The following is a 26,694-nucleotide window of genomic DNA, read 5'->3' as shown; positions in this document are numbered from 1 at the left end:
TTTTGTTTACTATTTGGTTCTTAGTTTTGTTTAATATTTTGATTCTGATTCTCATTCATTCCTTAGTATTTCAATTCCTTGATTATCTCATGTGTATAAATAGTCCTTCCCCCGAGAATTTGTCTTGTCATATGGTTACCATTCTGTTTGCTTACTTGGTTTTATGTTCTTTACTTTATTAAACTGTGTGTAGGACTTCATTAGTTTTGTTCATGGATTTTGCAAAATCCACATTGATTGACTTGTACGTTTATATCAGTCTGCCTCTTTGCACTCCTATCCAGACTCAACAGCTGTAATAGTTTTCATATCTACAGTGGATAGTGATAGTGAAGATTATTTTAGGGGGAAAAAAATTGGCAACAAGGGCATGGAGTTCACTAGAGTTTCACAGGGTGCCACTGGAATCCTCTTCCACTCCTCCCTGATGACATCATGGAGCTGGTGGATGTTAGAGACCTTGCGCTCCCCCACTTTCCATTTGAGGATGCCCCACAGATGCTCAATAGGGTTTAAGTCTGGAGACATGCTTGGGCAGTCAAGTACCTTTACCCTCAGTTTATTTAGCAAGACACTGGTCTTTATGGAGGCGTGTTTCGGGTCGTTATCATGTTGGAATACTGTCCTGTGGCCAGGTTTCTGAAGGGAGGGGATCATGCTCTGCTTCAATATGTCACAGTACATGTTGCCATCCACAAATCCATTCCCTCAATTTACTGTAGCTCCCCAGTGCCAGCAGCACTCATGCAGCCCAAACAATGACATCCTACCACCGTGCTTGACTGTAGGCAAGACACACTTGTCTTTGTACTCCTCACCTGGTTGCTGCCACACACCCCTGACCCATCTGAACCAAATAGGTTTGTCTTGGTCTCATCAGACCACAGGTAATCCATGTCCTTAGTCTGCTTGTCTTCAGCAAACTGTTTGCAGGCTTTCTTATGCATTATCTTTAGAAGAGGCTTCCTTCTTGGAGGACAGCCATGTGATGCAGTGAGTGGCGTACGGTCTGAGCACTGACAGGCTGACCCTCCACATCTTCAACCTCTGCAGCAATGCTGGCAGCACTCATACATCTATTTTCAAAACACAACCTCTGGATATGACACTGAGCACATGCACTCAACTTCTTTGGTCGATCATGGCGAGGTTTATTCTGAGTGGAACCTGTCCTGTTAAACTGCTGTATGGTCTCGACCACCGTGCTGCAGCTCAGTTTCAGGGTGTTGGCAAACTTCTTATAGCCTAGGCCATCTTTATGTAGAGTAACAATTCTGTTTTTTTCAGATCCTCTGAGAATTCTTTGCCATGATGTGCCATGTTAGACTTCCAGAGACCAGTATGAGAGTGTGTGAGAGCAATAACACCAAATTCAACACACCTGTTCCCCATTTACACCTGAGACCTTGTAAAACTAACTTGTCACATGACACGAAGGAGGGAAAATGGCTAATTGGGCACCACAATTTGGGCATTTTCACTAAGGGGTGTACTCACTTTTGTTGACAGCGGTTTAGGCAGTAATGGCTGTGTGTTGAGTTATTTAGAGGGGACACCAAATTTACACTGTTAAACAAGCTGCACACTGACTGCTTTACATTGTATCAAAGTGTCATATATTCAATATTGTCCCATTAAAAGATATAACAAAATATTTACAAAAATGAGAGGGATATATGTATGTACGTGTAAATATATATATATATATATATATATATATATATATATATATATATATATATATATGGATGTTGCTTTGATTTTCTTTTGCTTTTTTTTTTTTTTAAATTTCATGAAAATGTTGTATTAAGCATAATCTGTTGATCTCTGAGACATAAAAACGAAGGCTCCTCTGGAAGAGCCACATGAGTGATTTCAGTAGATACTCCACTGATGTGTATATTTTAAATGAAATTGCACACGACAGGTTTTTCACTAACAAAGGATTACGTGAAATGACAACGAGGCAAGGATGATTGCCTTACTGTTAAAAGAAACACACTTCAAAGATGCAGATGTGTTAGATTAGAGAAGGACAAGCTGTAGACTGTGAAAGACTATGCAATATGAAAGATCAATGATAGCGAGGGGTTCTCTTAAATCAATAAGACAGACAGCTGGAGAGCACTGGTCTGTGGATGATAGCAAATCATTTTTTATGTGAATTACTGCTGTCTCAGTACAAGTGGTCTGGTGGAAAATTGGAAGATGTCCTGGACTGCTTTTTTTTTTTTTTCATCTGAGAAAGTAAGTAAGACAGAGGACTTTATCATGATCTAGTCGAGTGGTGGATTATGCCTCAGATCAGCTGTGATATTCACAAAGGACATCTGCAATGAGTAACTCAAAATTTTATGGCGATGACACCTAAAAAAGGTGCAGCATTTACCTCACCTGCTGTTTTAGTGTGCTTTTTCTTTTTTTTTGTGGGGGGGAGGGGGGGGGGCATATAAACTAAATGATAATGAATTGAGCAGGTAAAGAATGGGGTGGCTTTGCTGGCAGACAGTGATAGGCTGTGAAAAGGGGCTTGATTTGTTTGTTTCACTTTTCTGAGCTAATCTTTTAGTTCACTAATCACGGAGCCTGTTCCTCTGTCCAGTGCTGCATGCAGTGTTTAGCCATGCTACCATCCCTCCACTGCTCAAATCCCCCTTGTTCCTTGTTATGCTGCACATGGGTGACATAGTACTGAACTAGTGCGGGCTGCTCTGCTCCAGCTGCATCAGCTTGTGAGCCCACAGGGAATGGTGTGTAGCTGCATGTGTGTGCATAATACACACTTGTAAGTGTGAGTGCATGTGTGTACACGTGTTTCCTTGGACCAGAGCTGGCAGAAAATATTGGGGAGAGCACAGGGATTGCGGGGCTCTGCACTTACCTAAGCTCGGCATCACACAGTTGATTCAGCACCTCGCTAATAGCACACACATTAACTGCAGTACAGATCAGAGGAGGAGTGCAGTAATGAGAGAGAGAGCCCCGCGTTCATTCTCGCTCAGAGCATGTGTGCGTGCATTTGTGTGTGTGTGTGTGAGAGAGAGAGCGCATGCGAGGGAACGTCTGTGTTGAGCAAATGTGTGCATGGTGCGTCTAGTGTGTGTTTGTGAGAGAAAGAGTAATAGAGGCAGAGAGAGGGAGAGCGGGAGGGAGAGAGGGAGAGAGAGAGAGAGAGCGCGCGGACGTGTGTTAGTGCAAGCAGGGAGGAAGGATGGCTGCTCATGTCTGAACTGCCTCAGATGCTGAAAGAGAGTCAAGGCAATATTCAGCAGAGGCAGAGAAACAGAAGTCTCACTGGGGGACGCATCTTGTTCATCATTTGTGGGGAAGCAGAAAAGGTTTGGCAATGCCTGCTGAAGTGAAAGAGGTAAGTGTGTGTGGTGGAATGGCTCTATTTGCTCTGTACCCTCCCTCTTTTTTTTTTTTTTGCCCATCAGTTTTTTTTCTTCCTGCAGAGAGAAAACTGTAGCAATCCACAGCTTTGCATTCTGCCTCTGTCATGATGAATGAAAGAGGCATCAGTAGCTTCACCTCCTTACCTCTCGCTGCTGGTCGGTGCGGTCTCCTTGCGTGCATGGGGACATGACGCTAAGGTCTTCATCAAGTGTGCGCATGTTTGTGAGTGTGCTCGTGTGAACATGCATGCTTTTTTTTGTTGTTGTAGGCAATATCATGAGGAGGATCATATCTGATTGCATTAAGAGGAAAGGTTGTTCCTCTTGAGGGGTGTGGGGGGTGGCGGGGGGGGGAGTGATGCTGCACACTGCTAAGTGCATTGCCATGATGTACTGTATCAGTGAGACATTAAATCTGACCATGCAGCATTTAACTATTTGAGGATCAGCCTGTGATCAGGAGTGAAATCTGGCTTCTGATGGAAATGTTGAGGAAGAATTTCCTCTCCCCATTTTTTTCACTCTGGATTGTCATTTTGAATCAGTATTTCTTCCAAACAGAGAAGCGTGGCTACATCAAGCTTAAACATGATGCATTGCATAATGGCCCTTCTGCAGGAAACTGGCCACAAATAAGAGGAGTTTATTAAAGCGTCTGCCATTTCAGTGCAATTATTCTGCACATTTGCGCTTAAGCATCACTGATTCAACAGATAGTAGAGGGCAGATGAGTTGTGACAAAGTTGTGACTAATGTCTTCTGACATCAGCAGGCTGATGTCATGTTTTATTATCCCGTGGCAGCATTACTGTTTCAATCCTCCGTTCGGATAAAGACAAGCTGTCTGTTTAAGCAAATTTATACCTCAGTTTGATCACTCCTAAATGACTTTGACCCTCACATGTAAATGCAATCAAGAATGCCTGTTGTTCTTTTTTTGAAATAGACCTGAGACCAGATTGAATCATGGCTTGTGTCTGTCATGCCCTTGAGCTGGTCACCAAAATCTGAACTTAGTCAGCATTAGATCAGCCTCTTCCTCCCAAAATAAAACCCTGAGTGCTGCTGCTGCTGGCCTCGATTCTGAGAGTTGATGGGAACAAGATTCTAATCATGTCATTCTGTCCCTGCACCACTGCACCTAACATCTATATACTATAACTCGTTTTTTCCCCCTTTAAATCTCAGTCGGATTCAGAATCATCATCTTGACCTATTTGGCTCTGCGAGCATACTTAGTGATGGTGCAGTGAGTTATTTAAATGAGCTTTGACTCACAGGGGCCTGGCCTTCCCTGGAGCTTGAATCAGACAGAGACAGCACACAGGCCACTGTCCAGCCTATTAACATCCTGCAAATCCTTAATCAAGCCTTCTGTAGAGGACAGTAGTACCCCTTCTGTCTTTTGGCCAGGCCTTCATTTAATGCTGCCTAACAATATCCAATCAGCCTCCCCCAGAGGTGTTCAGGCTAGGATCATCCCCTCACTGCCAGTTTCTCCTGGGTGACCCTTTCATCTCCACTCCCCACTGACACATTTTGCACATGGATATGAGGGGCTCTTGTGAGGTGAGGTGTTTGAAAGCGAATCAGGCTCTCTTTCGCCCTCTCCACACATTCAGTTAGCTGCTCACTGCAGCCTGATTTAATGCAGTGGGTTTTAGTTCTCGCCTCTTGTTCAGTTTAATGCCGCAGCCTCAGAAAGAGGAAAGCTTGGGGAGATTTAACAGTTTATTTTGTTTTACCTCAGTATATTGTGCATGTGCCGTTGAGTGATCACGGGGAAAATTGATTTCGATTAGTCGGAGGACTTGTTGAGGATGGTTCACTGATGATGCAGTTGAATGATTTTCTTCATTATAAAAGATTTTAATTGTACTCTACTGTTTTGATTGGGCGCTTTCATTATTGCCTGTATAATTTTAACTCTTCACTCAGAGGGTCTTATAGACTCAAGGATGTACATTAGCCATTTATTACAATGAGCAGAGCCGTTAATCAAATTTCTGCAGACACATACTGAAATAAATGTGAAGTTTAAAGTCAGCTGAAAATGTGTTTACAGTCAAAAAGTTCCTCCAGTTATTTCTCAGACCAAGATGTTCAATAATTAATCCACTCTGCTTAATGAAACCAGTTTTGTTAAATTGGAGAGGAAATTTAACTTCTGCCTGAAATAAACAAGATTAAATTATGGAAATATCCACATTTTGTACCAGAGCAGTAGCACAGCTCAGGGCTCAGAGATGCTAAACCACGTTTCACCGATTTGTTTTAAGTAATTAACTGTCTGAGACTCGTACAGTGCCATTACAGTGTCGCTCTGCTCAGAGTTTTGCTAATGGGCCATTTCAAGAAATTCTTACCTAACACATTGTGAATAAGGTAGATACAGTTTTTAACAACACAGAGGAACCAGTATTACCTGCATGATGTTTCAGCCAGTGGCGCTGATCTGATGCATACTTAATTCTGGGGAACTCAGCATTATCCCATCCACTTCAGTTTGCAAGCACCGAAGATGGGGCAGTAATAAATATACAGTGCTGTAAAAAAGCTTTTTGCCCCCTTCCTCATTTTCTGATTTATTTATTTGCTGCATATTTCTCACACTTTCAAGATTCAGAATATCATAGAAAAAATAGTTAAGAATACATTTAGTCTAATTAACATTAGACTAAAATAACTTTAGTAAGCTCTTGAACTGATGGCTGGTGATTCTCCTTCAGGATTTCCTGGTAGAGAGAAAAATTCATGGCTCCATCAATTATAGCATATTATCCAGATCCTGAAGCACCAACACAGCCCTAGACCATCACTGTATATTATTTTTAATATTTTCAAATCAGTCTTGGGGATCATCAAGATGTTTTTTGGAAAATTTGGGACAAACCTTTGTGATCTTTTTGGTCAGCAGTGGTTTCTCCTTTCTCCTTGAAACTCTTCCATGGATCCCACTTTTCCTCAGTCTCTTTCTTATTGCTGAATCGTTAACTCTGAACTTAGCCAATGTGAGCGAGGCCTAGATGTTATTCTGGGTTCTTCTGTGACCTCCTGGATGAGCTGTCCTGGAGTCATTTTGGTAGGCTGGCCACTCCTAGAAAAGTTCATAACTTGTTTTTTCCATTTTTTTGATTACGGCTTTGATTAGGTGGTTCGGGAAGTCCCAAAGCCTTAGAAATGGCTTTGCAACGCTTTCTAGACTGATAGATGTCACGACTTTGTTTCCTAGCGGCTCTTTGGTTTCTTTAGATTGTGTTTCCCCAGGTTATCTTTGTCTAATAATAAAAATAGTCTGATGATCTGAAACATTTGAGTGTGACTAGTATGTGAAAAACTAAGAAATCAAGGGCAAATACTTTTTCACAGCACTCTATCTTTGCTTAGTCTTTGAAAGCTTCCTTGTAAAATGACTGTCAAATATATATTTTTTTAATATTGAAAGATAATTTAGCTCCCTGAAGTCATAATGTTTTAAGTTTTCACAAGTGCTGAGAAAGTTGGCTGATAACTTTATCAGTTTAAATAAGGGGAATAGTTTCTCAATTTTAACGGGAATTGAGTGTGAAAGTTCAGGAATTACGGCTAAAACAAATGGAAGCACACTCCAGTGCACATAAGTAAGAAAGCAATTATGCATATATCCAGGGATTCTAGATATTTTTGATTAGATTACAAGATGGCAGAAACAAGCCAACTGATTCTGTATTGTGCACTCTAGTATGCATATAAGGCTTCCTTTTAGGGTTCCTTATTATGTCGCTACGTTTCTTTTACTTTCTCTCTCTCTCTCTTTTGTGCATGATGGGCATGATCATGGACAGAACTGCCCTGAACCAGCTTGAGTCATTGTTTTTCCAGTGGACATTTTGCCCAATTAGATTACAGTTCACAAAAAAGCTCATACACAGAGAGATTGTTGTGTTTTTTTTCCTCCAGACTTATATTATTATTATTTATATTAGTCTAATTTAAAAAGTGAGTATATTTTTCATCAGGAATTCACAGTTTGTGTTTTGAATTACATAAATTACATGATAATTGAAAGGAGATGAGCTCTCAGCACTGACTCTGCTCACAACCCAACATTAAGTGCAGCTTCCTTATTATGTGCAATTGCTTTAATGACACAGTATGCTATCATAATGTTGTTTACTAAATTGCAATGTCCCTTTTAATGTATTGTAAGAATTATGTACATTAGAGCATGGACAGCAATATATTTCTCAATTTTAGGCAGTTGGATTTAATTATATACTATCAAATATGTATATGTAAATATATCCTATATATTCTTATGCATACGGTTGAATTTTGGTCAGACGTCTACACACTGTCGTCATGGGCATGAGTGTCATGATAATTTGGGGTGTTAAATGATATCTTCAAGTTGTTCCTTTTCCAGGGTGGAATGACAGCACATATCTTTAATCACTTTACAATACAAGAATAGGCTGCACAAGTGCACAAGGTTCTAAGTCTTTTAAATGGACAAGGCCAGGGCTTATTAAATTCTCATTAGTGATCATGATTTTCATGAGTGAGTTTCTCTTTGCCAGCATAAAAATGATTTGTTTGATAGCTCTCACTGGACTGACCAATAATCAGAACAATGAGAAATCCCAAGGAACTCAGTGAAGATCTAAGATGAAAAACTGGAGATTTATGCAAGTTAGGAAGGAGCCATTTCTAAAAAACTGCTTATTCCAAGATCGTTAGTGCAGACAATTGTACTTAAAACATTTGGATGTGTCACCACTTTCCCAAGGTCTGGAAGAAGACCCATCTAAGGAAATTGGTTAGATGTTCAGGAATAGCCAAGACTCAAGTGAAGTTTTATGGTCAAGAGACAATGGATGAGCTATTTGACAAGACGTATATTTGGAGGAGTACAGATGAAGCTTTCAAACCTAAAAACACGATACTAGCTGACAAACATGGTGGTGAGAGCCTTATACTGTTGGACAGTTTTGATCCCAGTGGACTAGGACTATCTCCAAATTCTTCAACTTCACCTTAAACCAACAGCTAGATAGCTAATAGCACTTTAGTTTGGTGTTCCAGCAGGAAACGATCCTCCCAAAAAACAGGCTTTGGAATAGATAGAGCAGGTTAGCATAAAGCTCTGGAATAGCCTTGTCAAAGTCTTGACCTCAACCTGTCATAAGGAGTGTGAAGGTGGAGAAAGCAGACTTCGAGGACTTAACTAAAACAAAGTGGAGCTTTTATTGGGGCTGAGGCAGGAAATTCACATGGCTAGAGTCCAGATATTGGAATAATGATGTGGAGGACACACAACAGTATGACACGACAAGGAACTAAGGAAAACTGAGGGCTTATATACACACACAAGGTAATTAGGGAGAGAAGACACAGATGAGAAAAAGAAGACACAGGTGAACAGAATCAGGTGGTACAGCAATATAAAGATAAGACAGGAAATGCACAAACAAGATAACATTGAAAACACTGGGTCCTAGGCCCAGGGACCCAACCACAGTAAGTACTAAACACCAAGTGATTAAAGATGGAGAGCTGACAAAAAGACATAGGAAAGACATGATAATTAGAACTCAAGAACCAAAATATAACCTTCCAAAAAAACAAACAAACTATAAACTCCAGCACATAATCCAAAACAACATTACAAGAACATAGCAAATCATAAATATGGAAATTCTTAAAAAAGGACCAAGAATTACAAACTCAAACCCTAACTTGAAACTACAAAAATGTATGGACTACGCTTGAAAGCTGGACCAAACAATTTACAGTGGGGCAAAAAAGTATTTAGTCAGCCACCGATTGTGCAAGTTCCCCCACCTAAAATGATGACAGAGGTCAGTAATTTGCACCAGAGGTACACTTCAACTGTGAGAGACAGAATGTGAAAAAAAAATCCATGAATCCACATGGTAGGATTTGTAAAGAATTTATTCGTAAATTAGGGTGGAAAATAAGTATTTGGTCAATAACAAAAATACAACTCAATACTTTGTAACATAACCTTTGTTGGCAATAACAGAGGTCAAACGTTTACTATAGGTCTTTACCAGGTTTGCACACACAGTAGCTGGTATTTTGGCCCATTCCTCCATGCAGATCTTCTCGAGAGCAGTGATGTTTTGGGGCTGTCGCCGAGCAACACGGACTTTCAACTCCCGCCACAGATTTTCTATGGGGTTGAGGTCTGGAGACTGGCTAGGCCACTCCAGGACTTTCAAATGCTTCTTACGGAGCCACTCCTTTGTTGCCTGGGCGGTGTGTTTTGGATCATTGTCATGTTGGAAGACCCAGCCTCGTTTCATCTTCAAAGTTCTCACTGATGGAAGGAGGTTTTGGCTCAAAATCTCACGATACATGGCCCCATTCATTCTGTCCTTAACACGGATCAGTCGTCCTGTCCCCTTGGCAGAAAAACAGCCCCATAGCATGATGTTTCCACCCCCATGCTTCACAGTAGGTATGGTGTTCTTGGGATGCAACTCAGTATTCTTCTTCCTCCAAACACGACGAGTTGAGTTTGTACCAAAAAGTTCTACTTTGGTTTCATCTGACCACATGACATTCTCCCAATCCTCTGCTGTATCATCCATGTGCTCTCTGGCAAACTTCAGACGGGCCTGGACATGCACTGGCTTCAGCAGCGGAACACGTCTGGCACTGCAGGATTTGATTCCCTGCCGTTGTAGTGTGTTACTGATGGTGACCTTTGTTACTTTGGTCCCAGCTCTCTGCAGGTCATTCACCAGGTCCCCCCGTGTGGTTCTGGGATCTTTGCTCACCGTTCTCATGATCATTGTGACCCCACGGGATGAGATCTTGCATGGAGCCCCAGATCGAGGGAGATTATCAGTGGTCTTGTATGTCTTCCATTTTCTGATGATTGCTCCCACAGTTGATTTTTTCACACCAAGCTGCTTGCCTATTGTAGATTCACTCTTCCCAGTCTGGTGCAGGTCTGCAATACTTTTCCTGGTGTCCTTCGAAAGCTCTTTGGTCTTGGCCATGGCGGAGTTTGGAGTCTGACTGTTTGAGGCTGTGGACAGGTGTCTTTTATACAGATGATGAGTTCAAACAGGTGCCATTCATACAGGTAACGAGTGGGGGACAGAAAAGCTTCTTACAGAAGACGTTACAGGTCTGTGAGAGCCAGAGATTTTCCTTGTCTGAGGTGACCAAATACTTATTTTCCACCCTAATTTACGAATAAATTCTTTACAAATCCTACCATGTGGATTCATGGATTTTTTTTTCACATTCTGTCTCTCACAGTTGAAGTGTACCTCTGGTGCAAATTACTGACCTCTGTCATCATTTTAAGTGGGGGAACTTGCACAATCGGTGGCTGACTAAATACTTTTTTGCCCCACTGTAAATGAATTCTAACACAATTCTGCCAAGAAGAGAGTGATCAAATATCCACCTAGAACGATCCCAGAAGCTTGTCGTTAGCTGCCAAAAGCATCTGGTTGAAGTGCAACTTATTAAGGACAATTTGGTCTGGATGTACTACAGTTGAACTGTAGTACATACTTTTGATTGATTGGCAAGTATGTATGATTTTAACCTTTATGGATTCCACAGAAACTTCTGCACTTAATTCTTGTTTTTTTAGCATGACATTTGTCTATGATGAGTGTATTTAAGCTTTTGACCACAACTATATATAAAGATAGAATGCGCTATAGTTAGTATAGTGACAAAGCAAAATGATGGGCAATTGTTTAACAATTCATAAAACAGCCACTGCCTGGCTCCCCACCATCATCTGCTCAGCTGTGTTGATACACTGCTGCATGTGCTGCTGGACAAACTGTTTCACAAAACCTATTCTAAATTACTTTTTCTGAATAATGTTATGTATTTTTCCCCCATTTTTCATATTAATCAATGCATTTCCTAGTAACGCTGACTAATTGATTGGGTTGGGTTGTACACAATACACACCATTAATGTGATCACTGACAAAGCTTTACGTGGTTCTTTTTTTAAAATTATTTAGGAGCAGAGTGCAGAGGGGCCTCCTCCACTGTCTTTGTCCCAGGAAGCCAAAGAAGGAGCTCTGGATAACCCATCAGCCAGTGACGAACTGGACACGCCCACTTCCATTGCCTCTGTGATGACCTCGACCAATGAAAGCTCCACAGAAACCGACACCCCACAGCAGACAGACACTGAGGTTAATGACTTTAAGGTCACACTTTGCCACCACCTGGTAACTTAATGCACCTTGTTAATGTAGATTTTGATTGATTGGCAAGTCCACAGACTTAAAAGGTGTATTAATCATTGGTCATTGAATTGAATATGGTTAGTTTAATTTGACAATAAGTTATCGTACACTGTACAATCCAAGAGTTAAAGTAAAAATCAATTTACTACACCAGACAATTAAATTTCCAGCAATTGACTCTGCTTCCAAACAGTGGCTGGGCCTCAACTTCTTTTGCTGGATTCCAATCTGAACTCATTTTCAAATAAGGGGAATTCATTATCCTTTGGCAGAAACAAAGAAGTCATTATTTACTGTAGGCTCACTAAGCCAGGGATGTGCTAAAAAGATGATGATTGATCATCACTATAAGAAATGGGATATGCCGTAGAGTTAAAAACAAAATGATTAACACACTGCAGGTAACAGAAACAATTTTGTGCAACTGCAGTACATCCAGACCAAATACCTCCCGATGTTACTGTAAACATCAGTTTTCTGGGATTAAAAGGAAAGAGAGAAAAGTGGGAAGATTAACACAGATTCTGAAAAGACTGGGATAACAGCCGCGTCTATCTTTGTAGGAGTCCAAGGCTGTGGAACAAGAGGGTGAAAAGGCCACGAGTGAGACCCAAGAGTCTACAGAGATACAGCAGGAGAACCTGCAGACATCAGCCTCACCTGATCTCACATCACCATCAGTGGTTCGAGATGACGCTACCACTGAACAACCTACTCCTGAAACAAGCACTCAGCCCTCTGAGGCTGTTACACCAACCACAACAACCATCAGCACTACCATGGCACCCCCACAACCCCAGCTGATAGTGCAGCCTTCTGAGCCTCAGTCAGCTAACCCAGACAGTCAGAGCGCAGTGTACGCCCTACCTGATGCCTACAGAGGTATCGGTGGTGACTTGTGTGCAGGATATGGAAGCCTGTCCCGAATTAACCTCCATGGCTACTGGTCCGCCAAAAACTTCCAGTCAGGGGCTCACTACACCTTACCCTTCCTCAGAGACAGCTACGCCTCTGCAGGCCTGAGCAGCCAGCCAGAACAGGACGGCCACAGTGAACGGGGAGAAAACCCTGTGGATATGAAGACCAACCACCCACCTCTAAATTACCCAACACTGGGGGGAATCCACCAGTTTAGGCCAATCACCACCATGGAGCTTCTCAGGGAGCCCTCGAGAACCAGGTAGGTAATGATACATTAGATGACATGTTACGGATCCCACAGTGTGTTTCTATTTTTGCATTGTGGCCTACAGATGGGGACAAATACAGATCAGTCCTTATGTAGATAATTTGAGGGGAGAATTTGTAATTTGTAATATGTTCGTGTTGGTTTGTCAGTCAGTCTCTACACTATAGAGGTGAAGATTTAACAGGACATTCTTAAGTGAAGCAGTTGAGCGGGTTTGGTGTGGAGTGAGTTTATTTAGGGCAATTTATGTGTGTGTTTTGAGGAGGGGCTAGTCGGAGGTGAAGGAGCAGTTTGGTTTATTGAAATATCAAGAAGGTCTCTGGTAAAGAGTTCACCTTTTACAAATGGCCTCTACAAACTGAAGCTAATCTGAAAAGCCAGTTGACCTTTGACATTCATAGCAAGCATATATCCACACTACAACTGATTCGTTTTTCTAGCATGATTAAAGCAAAAGGTTATTGACACGTTTTCTAGAAAAATTCCTGACAATTTCCGAAAAAAATATTATAAATCTCACAACCTAACATTTTAAATATGTACATCTAATCTTTTATCAATGATAATACTATATACTAAATTATTTACCTGCACAAACATCCAGATTCTGTCTTTGCTCCAGTCTCGAGTCAGCCTGGATAATAGAAAGACAGATGGACAGCAGTTAAGTAGCAGCTGGTATCAATCGGTGATGGCAGCCTGCTGCAAAGTTGATAAATAAGGAGGTTTCACCTGTTATTGGCTGCCAGAAGCTTTTCCTTCGCTCGCGCAGACAGACAGAACTGTTTACCAAAGATACAACACTTGTAAATTTACTGAAGCTCAATCTATTAGACACAGTGATTGTAATGTGAATCTGCTTAATTAAGGCTGTTGAATTTTAAAGAATATGATAGTTTTTGGGAAATGGTTCACTTTCTTGTTGAGAATATGCAGACGAAAGATGGCACCTCACATACAGTACTATGAGTCTGAAGCTATGTGATTGTTAGCATAGCTAAGCATAAATTCTGTATGCAGGAGCAAAGAGATAACCTGGCTTTTGTTCAAAGGTGAAAAAAAAAAAAGCTAAAGTTTTAAATTTGTGACCACTACACAATCAAAAGGCACAAGCAAATTTAGGCACATTGTTTATTAAGCTACAGAGGAAGAGGTAAGCAGCTACTGGCTAATTTTGGTACTGGTACTAGCTAAAAAAACGCTTATTAATAATCTCCACTTTTAGCAAGGAAGTAAACACATGTTCCAGATGACTTGATAAATGAGATGTATTTTTTATCAATCCTGATACACACATGAATGTGTGTGTGTAAATCTGTCTCTATAGAAGTGGCTACGACGACGCCTTCATGGCACAGCTGGAGGGGAACCTGAATCCTTTCTTTCAGGCCATGTGTCGAGCGCAGACCCTGCAGTTACCCCACAAACGAAGCAGCATGGTCAGCCTGGACAGTATCCGAAGAGACCCGCGTTGGAGAGATCCCAACCTGCATGAGGTGATCTCCATGCTCAGCCACCCAATGGACCCGGTCAAGTCCAACGCAGCAGCCTATCTGCAGCACCTGTGTTATGAGAATGACCGAATAAAGCAAGAGGTCCGCCACCTGAATGGAGTGCCAATTCTGGTGGGACTATTAGACCATCCTAAGGCAGAAGTCCACCGCAAGGCCTGCGGTGCACTGCGCAACATATCTTTCGGGAAAGACCACAATAATAAGATGGCCATCAAGAACTGTGATGGAATCCAAGCTTTAGTTAGGCTGTTGAGGAAGACCAGCAGCATGGAGGTCAAAGAGTTAGTGACAGGTATTGCTGATTTTTTTTAAAGCTACTTCTTCAACTTTATTCTTTATTCATAATTGTATTCTATCACTGCAGGCACCCTGTGGAACCTCTCATCACACGAGCCACTAAAGATGATGGTAATCAACCACGGACTTCAAACACTGACTGATGAAATCATCATCCCACACTCAGGCTGGAAGAGAGACTTAGTAGACCCCTCGAAACTGCAGAGCGCCGAGTGGACCACAGTCTTCAAGAACACCTCTGGGTGTCTGAGGTAACCCTGCCGGCCGTTGTGGAACATATGACAAACAGCCGGTAAAAGCTCACTTGTGATGGAGTTTGTGCAGCTTTGCAAACAAAGTTGTTTCTGCAGGAACGTCAGCTCAGATGGGGCCGAGGCTCGACAGAGACTGAGAGAGTGTGAGGGGTTGGTGGCTGCGCTCCTTCATGCCCTTCAGTCAGCTGTTGTCAACAAGGACACAGACAATAAGGTCGCTGCAGTCACTACTCTTATTTCAAGTTTAAGAATAAATAAAAATCTAAATGTAGCTTCTAATGATGACAATTATTTCTCAAAGCTGCAGAGAAATGTAACCATGCTTAAAATTGTGACATCATAACTGGTGATGCTGGTGACTCCTAATATACAACAGTGTAGCTGCATATTTGTGACATTATCACTGACTGCATGTTTATACACCATATAGTTTTTTACCTTAATAACCCCTATAGCTACTTACACCTCTACTATACAGTCATATACATTTTTATCAACCACTGTTTATCAACCCTTTAACAAAGTAGTGAGGTACTTATAATTGTGAATCCAAACAGGTCTGTGGGAGTCACTTGATGGAATGATTAATTGCTTGTATCGCTCTTGGGATGAAAAGATGTACTGGACATGCCCAACAAACGTGCCCGACAGATGAACTTCAGTAACTCTTCAACACTACGAGTCATGCTCCAAACTTATTTAAAATGGCCTTTAGTATTGTTGCAATTCATTTTACCCAGCTGACCTGTCAGTGCTTGGGCCAGTTTGGTAAACTTCACATTTACTCCACCTAAACGTCTCAGCCATGTACCCAAGAAATGTAACTAAATATTGAACTATTTTTTCCACAGCTCTCCCAATCTTTGTACAGTTTTAGCCGCATAATTTTGACTTTTAAATTCTATGCCCTTTTCCTTTTAAAACGACTTTTCATGACTTTTAGCAGTAGAATAAACATAGCTATCTATAGTGTTCATTTATAAAATATTTATCTACTACTTGACTATTACAGTTAGTAAAGTATTTTGAGTTATTTTGAACCTGCACAGCACAACAAGTACACCATGGGTATAAATACCCCTCTTTATGAAATGCCCATAAAACTTAACAAGGGGGATTTCAAGTGCTGCTCTAAACAACAGTTTGTAGAAATTCCACTTAGGGAAAACTGTTTGTGTTGCTCTCAGTTTGTTCGTTTCAGTGTCAGTGGACAGGTGATGGATGGGGTATATCGGGATGTATTGCTCCGGGCCACAGATTTTTTTTTCTCTGATCCTGCTATTGGGAGACCGGAGCATAAAATCTTTAAACCCCGGTCATGTTGGCTTATTACTTGAGCTCATTGTTTAGGGGTAAAAAATGCTTTATTAGTGTCTGTCTTTCTAATTAAACCCGTGTTTAGTCTCTCTTACTGTTTAAGTGGAAGTTCTGCTTTTATTTTATTTTTTTTAAATGTTCTGTCTTTTAGAGTTTAGGGATGGTTTGTGAGTATATTTATTGAAGTACTTTAACTATAAAGTACTTGAAATAGAAAATCCACTGAAAGTCAAGTTGCTTTAGTCTCAAATTTAAGTTAATATTGGAAACAGCACCAGATTCAGACGGTTATTAAACGTCATCAAATCTAGGTATGGATGAGGTTCTTCAAAGCTCTTGAGATTTTCTCAAAATTCTCCTTTTTATAAGGAGACTCTAATCTAATGTCTCTGATGTGGTATTTAAAGAATTATTTTTCTATACATCCTTTTTTAAACTGCAATCTTTCATCACTGCTCTTCACGTAGTCGGTGGAGAACTGCGTCTGCATCCTTCGGAACCTGTCCTATCACGTTCACAAAGAAATACCCGGAGTGGAGCGATTTCAGGAGCCCCACGGAAATCATCTCATGAGATCCATCGGGCATCCAAAGAAAAATGAAACGGAGTGTTTTTCAGGAAAAAGACCCAAAGGTTGGTAAGATACATCATAGCATGTGTGACTCAAAACTAGGACTCTATATGCTGTATACAAGGTGAAAATGTCTAAAACATATCCGCAGTAATTTTATGAGGGATGGACAGTTTACTATCAAAATGTTTATTCTCTTCTTCCTCCCTTTTCAGTGCTTGGCACACATTTTCTGTACTAATATTCAGCGGGATACATTTTGTTTGTTTACACTTTACAGCTGTACTCTCTGACCAGATCGTTCGTTTTGCCTTTTTTGCTGTTAGGCCTCACATTTCTTTATTATCCCTTTATGCCTCTCAGAGTCTGAATATTTCATATTCCTGCAGACAGAGGAGCTGATAATAGATTTTACTTTTTGGCTGGAATGCAAGGTTCAGAAATTGGAAAACGCCTAGATATGTTTTGTTACATCAGTTATGCAATTTTTGCACCATGCCACTGATGCAACAATAAGGACAGCAAAGGCTGGACCATTATTTTTAACATTATATACCTAAATAAAAATTAGACATGTTGCTGAGAATTAATAGGCTGCAGCACTCTGTGGAGAAGGAAACAACTTAATGGGGAACCATTAGGGTTTGAGTTAACAGTGATTTAAAGTTTTATGGTTCTCAGCAATGCTAAAGCTGACAAAGACCCCTGTGAGCAAAACATTAGCCTGATGAGTTGCTCAGTGTCTCGCTACACGGAGGAGCCATGTGTTTTCTGCTGATGTGTCCGTTTTTGCGGCATAATTACATTGTTCTGACATTGTTCTTTCTTCTTTCCCTTCAAATCACATTAATCAGAAGAGTGGTTCAATCAAGGTCAGTCTGCTTATTCCTCCAGAATCTTTCCGTAGCGGTGATGTTGTGATACCATGATCAATTTGTTGACATTATCTCTGACTAAAAACCGGTGTTTGTGTGCATGTGTGTATCTGTGATGTGCAGGTTGGAAAAATGGATTTATGGACAGAAAATACAGTACATTGGATTTGCCAAAATGTACAGAGCTAATGAAAGGTATCCAATAATACAGTAATAAGCCTCACACTGCACTTTAAATACAACAAAAGTAGAGTACCTTTGCATCAGGCTTACTGTAAATAGCTGAAAGGTAACTGTATTGAGAAGGACTTCCACTGTCTATCATTATTATCAGTCATCAGTACCTGCTTTCTGCGTTACATTATTTGCTGTGCGAGCATGATTTTGGCATGGCCTCAAAGAGAATTCATTGAAATGCAAAGCCACACATCAGCACCCGTGCCACTTGTAGAAAATTTCATTACTAAAACAAAATAGCCCATCAACTCAAAGACTGAACGTTTTATCTGGCGTTTGCTCAAAACACTGGATGACCCACATGTCTTTATGTGGTATTGTATAAGATAAAAAAAAGAGAAAAGAACAGAAATCGCTATTGTACCGTATGCTTGAATACTGTATATGTGGATCTGGCTGTCATTAGGAAAGAGATCAGAGAACAGCTTATGCCTCCCACGCTGCAGTCTGTGAATGCAAATCAGAATGACAAGCATGTTATGGTTCAGGGTCAGCTTTATTATACTTGTCAGGCATCCAGCAGCCTCCGCTCCCCTGGCTTAGTACAGAAAAAAAAGTCTCTGCAGTAGGGAGTCAGCTGGAGTAGTAATTTTCTACCACACTCTTCCATTAAACAATATATATTTAGCCCCTGACCTACCAACCTGCTGACCTGAACTGACCTACATAGACAAACGTCTTGAACACAAACATATATTTGCAAACTGGTTTGGGATCTTCTTCTTCTTTTTGTTTTTTAGAGTAATATTTCTCTGACTTTGTGTTCAAGGGTTGGAGCTGCTGTACCAGCCGGAGGTGGTGAGGCTTTACCTCTCTCTTCTCACCTGCAGTCACAACCACAACACCCTGGAGGCAGCTGCAGGAGCGCTGCAGAACCTCGCTGCGGGACACTGGGCTGTGAGTAGATAGAAGAGTTATCTCTTATACGCACAACTACCTGGGTTGCTGTTGTGAAGTGTTTAAACTTTAAATGAATGCAGTTTTAATGTGACACTTGCTTTGATTATACTCTCTATTGTTATAGAGAAGCTATAAAGAATATAGCTAAAGAAGAGCCTTAAAAAGGGGTGTTGAAGAGGTTGGCACTGTCGCTTCGCAGCAAGACAGCTCTTGGTTCATATCCCAGCTGGAACCTTTCTGTGTGGAGTTTGCTCTCCATTGTGCATGCTCCAAAGACATGCATGTTAGGTTGATTTGTGTGCTGTGGATCTGGGTTAGATGAAGTACTGCGTGACTGTAATGCTTCAAACGTGACTTGCTGTCTGAAATGCTTTGAGTGGTCAGTAAGATTACAAAGTCACTAAATAAATGCACGTGTATTAGGAGAAGAGAAGAAGATGCTTAAAATAAAGTTCTATCCTAAAGAAATACCGTAAGTGAATTAAACTGGAGCGATCGATTTACCCTCTATTCCAATCACTGCAGCAATCACAATCAAAAGAGACAACCTCTTCAAGTCCTTCCTTGGGGATATGCGAAGCTTTCTTTTCTTGACTGGTTGGCTTTGTTTTTTCAGGCGACATCATTACGCAGCTTACTCTCTAGTCTGACCGTGTCATCGGCATCCAGAATAGCTTTTGCCGCTGTGTCCCCCCCCCCCCCCCCCCCCCCCCCAAGTGGGTCCATAGGTCTTCTAACTAATGTGCTTTGTAACATATAGTGCACCATGAATGTCACTACCATTTAAGAAGAAGGCCGCTCCAAAAATAAAATGACTTTTTTTTTTTTTTTTTTTTTTTTTTTTTACAGCTAATCATGTCAAAAGAGAGCAGATAAAAGTGCATAATTGGATTTCTTATTCATTTATGTATTTATTTTTAGATTTTACCAGTGTAGTGGTTGGCACATTCGCCTAACCATGTTGATCCCAGCTGGAGATGCAAATCCCTTCAGGAAGGGCATCCAGTGTAAAACATTTGCCAAATCATGTATGTGGAGCTACCCGCTGTGGTGACCCCCTTGTGAAGGGAGCAGCCAAAGCTGTATTCTACCTTACAGTTTCAAAATTTATACACTTAAAAATCTGGTTAAACCCATTCAGTTTATACCAAGCATATTTTCCTTATTCAGTCATTATTTGAATAAACAAACATTTATTTTTTATATTTCAGTGGAATTTCACTGGAAAATATTGCTTCATGTTTATGAGGGCTAAGAATTAAGACTGACCAAACAATCAAAAACCACGACGTCTTCCCTCTGCTATTTTTCATTTCTGTGTTTCCATCTGAAGTGGTCCAGCTATATCCGGGCGACAGTGAGAAAAGAGAAAGGTCTGCCTATTCTGGTCGAGCTCCTGCGCTCAGACGTGGACAAAGCTGTGCGAGCTGTGGCCATTGCTCTTCGCAACCTGGCTATGGACAGAAGAAACAAAGATTTAATAGGTACAGGTTTCTAACGCCTGTATACGTTTGGCTCTATTCGCATAGCCGAGCTAACATTTTCATCTTTGTCTGTCTCTGGTTGCAGGGAACTATGCTCTGAGGGACCTCGTCGGTAATCTGCCGTGTGGGCAGCAGCATCCAGCGAAGAATCTCGAGGGGGATACGGTGGTGTCCATACTGAACACGATTCACGAGATCATCACAGATAACCCAGAGAACGCGCGGCTGCTCATTCAGGGTCATGCTGTGCAGAAGCTGGTGGCCATCAATAAGTCAAGGTTAAAAACCGAATCTTATACATCTACACATTTTTAAATATATAAGCTTAAATAATAAAAAAAGGCTGATCAACTAACATTTTTATAGATAAAACAGAAAAAAGATAGTATCATCGTAGTTTTATTGGCCGTAATATCTTCTTAGACTTCTGCCTCAGTGCATCGTCTCGCCGTGTTCCAGTGCATTTAGAGTTTAATCATTCAGACGTTACTGTCTTAGAGATTTCCGCTGCTTATTTTATACAATATCTAATATGATCCGTTGTCAGCCAATCAGCGCGGGAGACAAAGGCAGCCTCCCATGTGCTTCAGACAATATGGGCCTACAAGGACTTGAGAAACACTCTGAACAAAGCCGGCTGGAACAAGAGCCACTTTAAGGTATCTGTGTTGATTTTGTGCCAATTTAAAACTTCAAGAAAAGATTGATTTTAACACAAGCATGATCATTCAGACCTTTTTACACATGGCAATGCATGCTGCCAAATAGTTATAAGGAAGAAACAAGAAGATCTGTGTGGAAAAAAAGTAAAGAAAGAAAGGTTGAGAGTGTATTTTTGGCCTTGATTTATATGCAGAAAAGCAGTGTTTATAGTAAGCTTTAAGCCACTTAGCAGAGGATTTCAGTGTCGTGCCACTTTATAAAATTAGAACATCACAAAAAGCAAACCATCTGTCATCCAGTAATGTTACATTTGTCGTCTTTCAAAGCCCACAACTACCGGAGTGCCAAAAAAACCCAAGAGCGGAAAGCAAGGAAGTGATGACATCACTTTGCCTCTCATGGACAAAACTCAAGGTCAGAAAATTGCAGCGTGCATTCCTTCAGTGAATTTTTATTAAATCATCATCTAAATGAGAAAAGTGTCCTCTAGCTCTGGGAGTAAAAAAGCTGTCAAACACACTGAGGTTCTTCTCATGTCACGGACAAAGACATAACATTCGCAGTCCTGGACTACATTCTTCTTAAACACTGCCCCCAAACCAGTGATGTGCCGCCAAGGTTATCAGTGCACAGACTCGGCTTATTAGCCTGAACAGTCTCTCCTGGAGGCAGGACAGGCTCATGCATCACCAGTCACATTTGATTTCAGAAGGACACCCACTTTCCCACGTCAAGAGCGACCTCTAGCTTCCCCTTAAACAGGTTTACTCTGTTCTCTCTCAGGGCTGTTTTGCAAAACATAAACACCACTTAAACATCCTTTAGGGGTTGGTGAAGGGTGGAGGATTTTGGGCAATCTTCTCAGTGAATGATTGCATTTAAATGTTTTTCTCTGAGCTTTTTGGTTTTAAATGGCACAAAGCAAATTTGTAAGGTAAAAGTTACACACCTTTTAGCGTGTATGTGCCCCCCCCCCCCCCCCCTAAACACATACTAAATAAATGAATAACATGCATAGAAATTGACATGAATATAGTTTATCTTAATTGCTTATTAGTAAAAAAAATCCTGTTGAGTGAAGATTTATGCATTTAAGATGGGATTTTTTTAGATTAAGACTGCCACACACTGACTGAAAACGTGTCTGATTAATGGTTATAGATTTTTAGGCTACTCATAAACTCTTATTATCACATCATCATGTCTAAGTGTGCAATTATCTTCACTTTAGTGGCCCCCAAAATGTCTAAGGTGAGGTTAAATTCTAGTGTTTGTGTAATAGCCTTGTCCTTGTTACTACTGGGAGAGGCTCGAGCCCCTCAGTGACCCTGGAGTGGAATAAAATGGATAGATGGTGTTATTGTAATGCTCACAGCACCATAATGATTACAGCTGTCACTGGAGATGCAAAACGAAGCTGATCAGTATCAGTTTCAAGAAATGATACTATTGATATAATAGGATTTTTCTCTTGCAGATGTTTATTCAAGCTTGGAGCCAAATGATAGAATTGGAGATGGAAAGGCGCCCATTGTTGTGGAAAGAGACACTCTTCAGGTAATCCGGCTTTTTAACATTTAACACTGACTTTGCTTGGACCCTTCTGGTGCTAAATAGATGTAGTATTGTGCAGAAGTCTTGAGTAACCTGTTAATTTCATTATATTTTGCTTCCAAAGAGCCACAGGGGTCTTGAGCAATAGTTCTCTGGGCTTTCCGAAGGGCCTTCATAGTTTTTCTTTGGACATTGGCTGCTTTCTCACTCGTTTCTAGTCCAGTCCTTGTACCTGACCATTTTCACAAGGTTTTTATTTGGCCCTTCATCAGAAATGGTCTCTATGGAAGGATAACTGTCAGGATGCTTTTCTTAAGGAAGGGAAACAATGAAGTATTTCCCAACTACAGAAAAGTAGTTGGGGAAACAGAAACAGTTGCCTGAAAGTCAGTGGAAACAGAAGTTATGGAGTCTCAACTCTGAATTGGAAATTTCGGTTTCATCTAGCCAACACACTCGCAACGCAGTAAAAACACATACGTGCATAGAAAAACAACAACAATGACACCCTATCAGTCGTGGATTGGCCACCCCAGAGCCCCGACATCAACGTTATTGAAGTTTGATCTATCTGACAGAGAACAGAACAAAAGGCAGCTAACATCCGAAGAAGAGCTTTAAATGATACTGGGCTGTGCATCTTTACAGGATAACAGTGCACAAAGCCTAAATGTTTAAGTTCTACTCATTTTAATGCTTTCATTTAATGCTTTTCTGATGCTTTAAAGAAAAAAGCATTATTAAAACCTTGCTCTGGATGCAGGTTCGGTTTTTCCATTTTTTGAGAACTATGTGAGTCCTGTAGTTACTAATCAGTTATTAAATCAGTTATGCGAATGTTATGTCTTTGAGCCCTGCTCTCATTCTCAGGGTAGCTGATGAAATGTTTAATAAAGCGAAAAAGAGAAGGATATATCATCATAGTTTGAAAAAAGACACGAAAATAAATTCAGGTTACTCGAGTCAGGTGCACACAGTCAGTTTTATTGTGATAAACTGTTTATGGAGATTACAGTAGGAACAATATATGACAACCAACCAGTTTACAGCACCTTACAGTAAATCTTGTATTCAACAGAGCACAGTGCAGTCATTTTTCTTTTACAGTAAGAAACTTTCACAAATGCACTTTGGACATTTTAGGAAGAATCTCATCAGGATAGTTTATATAGTTGTCCTTTCTCACATGTAACACACAGCTTCATGGACATTCATACTCCTTGAAATGCTGTTTGTGCTCAATCGGCCGTTTGCATAGACCATTCAGGAGGCTGACCACGTGACAATATAAAATATGTCTGCAGTAATTGCACATTGGCACACTCCAATATCACATTATTTTTTATTATTAGGTAGCTGACAGGTTAAAGACGTGCTAATGTTTGAGATCTCAGCACCAGACATTTGCATTCTCGTGTGCACTTTCTGTCATGTGATGCCTGGAAGCCTTCTGGGCTGTGGGCTGGGCTACTTGTGTGAACGGTGCTTTATGCAGTCAGTGCACTGAAAAAAACAAAACAAACGGTTACAGCTGAAAACTGACAAATATATCTGCCATTTTACTGTAATTTAACAGAGTAACTGCTACAGCATGTAGGATTAGCAGATTGAAACTTGGTTACAGAATTTTGTTTTGAAGGATTTCTTTCTTGTGGCTTGTTTTTCTCATGCAAATCGGCCTAGGCGATAAGTGAAAGAAAGCACTTCATCAGAGCTGGCAGGCCTGCTGTGGGCCTCATGGATAACAAACCTCCACCACTGGACTCCTGGGTGTAAACGTAACAGCACGGCCAATCAAACCAGTCAAATCCTGCAGAGACATTTTCCACTGAGGATACCTGGACTCGTGCCACCTGAACATTCTTGTACAGAGAAACAAACAGATCCACTTAAAAATGATTTCCTTTGTTTACATAATAATAATAAGATGTGCCAAACGCCTACATGTATCCTTGTTTATTTGCTGATAGATTTTATGGCTTTTTGGGATGCTATAGGTGTACTGGATTCCTGAAATTTACGAGGGATTAAGTATGACATATGAAATAGCCCAAATATGCAAACTGCGGTGAATCATAACTCCAAAGAATATGACATGTGCAATTTGTATTTTACTCCTTAGCTACAGTATACTTCTTGTTTCTCAAGCTATTCAATTCTAAAATAATGTGGATTTAATGTTGTTCACATCAGTAGGTTTTGGGGTTACAATAGATTCTGATCTAAGTTCATTTCCGAACTATTTTTGTTAAGTGTTTGAGACATGTAGGAGGATTAAGGCTATCACTGACCTAACCATCAAAAATATACTTGGAATTTTGTTTTTCTCGATTAATCTGAGTAAACTGTATGGCTATTTGCCAATCTCTGTGTCTCTATTCCATTTGTTTCATGAGAGGAAAAATGGGATTGTACATGTGTAACAAAGGACTGTTAATATTCTAAATTTAGGCATTTATATTGTAATGTTTATTGTAATACTCATGTTATTAATTAAAAGTTATTTATGTGTATTAGCAAAGACCAGTAAGCGATCCTACATTCAATACAACTCTGCTTTGCAGTGTTCCTTTTTGCATTGCGATGTTGAATGAAAATGAAAATAAATTATGTGCATAATTTCTCATTTCTGCTTTTCTTTTTATTTTCCAGACTGAAGTTTATGCCGTGTTCGGTTTTATCAGTGTGCACCTGTTAGATTAAACACCTCCCACTAGTCAGACAGATTTTTTTCCCGAATGCTTAAACAGTGATTATTGAAGCCGTCTTTCTGAAAGCATTCACACTATGACACTAATTTGTTTACCAAGCATGCCGAAACTGAATGCTCATTGTCTGCTTTGCACTCAGTTTGCAATTTTGCAACACTCTTTTCTACAGAACTTTGAACACAGCAGCACTCCAGGCGACGCTTATAATCTGCCTCAAGATATCATTACATATGATGGGAATGACATTTGGCTTTGGTTTTCCTTGAGGAAAGCTAGGAGAATAATTTAAGCAAAAAAAGAGTGCCTATAGTTTCAAAGATAGTGTCAAAGACCTCAAAGATTATTTAAACAAGCCCATTAATAGCTGTATTAGACAGGTAACAGATGAAAGTAATATATAATATAGACATTAGTCTTTAAAATATCTCATAAACCAGCCTACATACAAACAGTATTTTGAATTTTTTCACATGTGTTCCGGAGCAGGGCTAATTCACAAAACTACTCCGCTGTGGATACAAAAATCAAATAAAACCATGCACAAAAAGGATTATGATTTCATCACCCTTGTAAAAATGTTTAATCTTATTTAAAAGGGCAAATCAAAATTGAGACATTTTGTGAAGATTGCAAACCATAAAATGCTGATACTTTTTATTTAATATTAATAACAATAATCGAATTTATATATAGGTGCCTTTCACCACACTCAAGGACACCTTACAAGGACTTCAAGAACAAAATCACAGCACAGATAAAATAACAGTAGGAAGACACAATAAAAATAACTGTCAATACATCAGTCAATTTGTAATCTATTACCTGCATTTAGTGGGTCACAGTCATGTTGAGATCAGTCTCAACATCAGGCAGGAAGTGGGGATAAAAACTCTCAAAGGCAAAAACTGAAGTCATTTCCAGTATATTTTATTTTTAATTCGTTTTGCAAGTGCAGTCAAAGTCAAATTCCACTTTTCTCTTACTTCTGCAATACGTACAGAATGTACAACGAATTGAAATGTTTCACGCAACCCAGGGGGTAAAGCTTGAATAAATAAATACAAGACATCTATGAGATTATAATAAGTATCAAGTATAAATATGGGTTGCGTCAGTTATATGAAAGCCTATGTGCTATATGTAAAATTCAATTTGTGGTTAAAAAATATGCAAAACCACCCAAATCACACGGAAGATTATTTGATTTCAAAATGGAACATTCTGCTCTGATTTTACAACTTTTTTTGGCCTAAATTCACTGCATGTAAATGAGAATATCAGTGGACTAAATGTCATAAGATCCTTGTGCAGAGAGAGAGGGCAGCCCATGCTTTAGCGATCTCCAAACATGCACAGCACATTGGTCAGCACAGCCCTGCCCTCAGAACCTAACCACCAGCTCAACAAGGGCAAAGCTGTTTTCCCTTTGTCCCCAACTGCAACCTGTTGGCCTTTAACAGAGAAACCTCTGGAACAAGGTGTTTTCTCCAAAGGCTC

At 40.3% G+C, this 26,694-nt stretch overlaps 1 protein-coding gene across 3 annotated transcripts in view; it reads left to right on the top strand.

The window, feature by feature from the left end:
• The window catches only part of arvcfa (ARVCF delta catenin family member a), a 29,436-nt gene extending 4,324 nt beyond the window's left edge, over positions 1-25,112 (top strand). Inside the window, exons 1-16 of one of the 3 annotated variants that reach the window (XM_085463737.1) lie at positions 3,079-3,367; positions 11,401-11,577; positions 12,195-12,811; positions 14,148-14,626; positions 14,699-14,882; positions 14,982-15,099; positions 16,670-16,835; positions 17,628-17,645; positions 17,772-17,843; positions 18,655-18,782; positions 20,119-20,269; positions 20,355-20,547; positions 20,817-20,928; positions 21,259-21,346; positions 22,410-22,489; positions 24,170-25,112. In XM_085463737.1, the coding sequence (XP_085319863.1) occupies positions 3,347-3,367; positions 11,401-11,577; positions 12,195-12,811; positions 14,148-14,626; positions 14,699-14,882; positions 14,982-15,099; positions 16,670-16,835; positions 17,628-17,645; positions 17,772-17,843; positions 18,655-18,782; positions 20,119-20,269; positions 20,355-20,547; positions 20,817-20,928; positions 21,259-21,346; positions 22,410-22,489; positions 24,170-24,262 (2,697 nt within the window). In that variant the 5' untranslated portion in view covers positions 3,079-3,346 and the 3' untranslated portion in view covers positions 24,263-25,112. Of the gene's footprint in view, positions 1-3,078; positions 3,368-11,400; positions 11,578-12,194; positions 12,812-14,147; positions 14,627-14,698; positions 14,883-14,981; positions 15,100-16,669; positions 16,836-17,627; positions 17,646-17,771; positions 17,844-18,654; positions 18,783-20,118; positions 20,270-20,354; positions 20,548-20,816; positions 20,929-21,258; positions 21,347-22,409; positions 22,490-24,169 lie in introns of those variants that run through there. The other 2 variants (XM_085463738.1, XM_085463739.1) reach the window with 2 other exon arrangements.
• Positions 25,113-26,694: the final 1,582 nt, after the last annotated feature.

Source organism: Copadichromis virginalis, linkage group LG7 (genome assembly GCF_057382275.1).
Source record: "Copadichromis virginalis isolate Kocher_CV1m ecotype Utaka linkage group LG7, C_Virginalis_male_GT1.1, whole genome shotgun sequence".
In the NCBI taxonomy this organism is placed as follows: Eukaryota; Metazoa; Chordata; class Actinopteri; order Cichliformes; family Cichlidae; genus Copadichromis; species Copadichromis virginalis.
The sequence above is the reverse complement of the archived record's forward strand: the minus strand, read 5'-3'. Positions and strand labels throughout refer to the sequence as shown.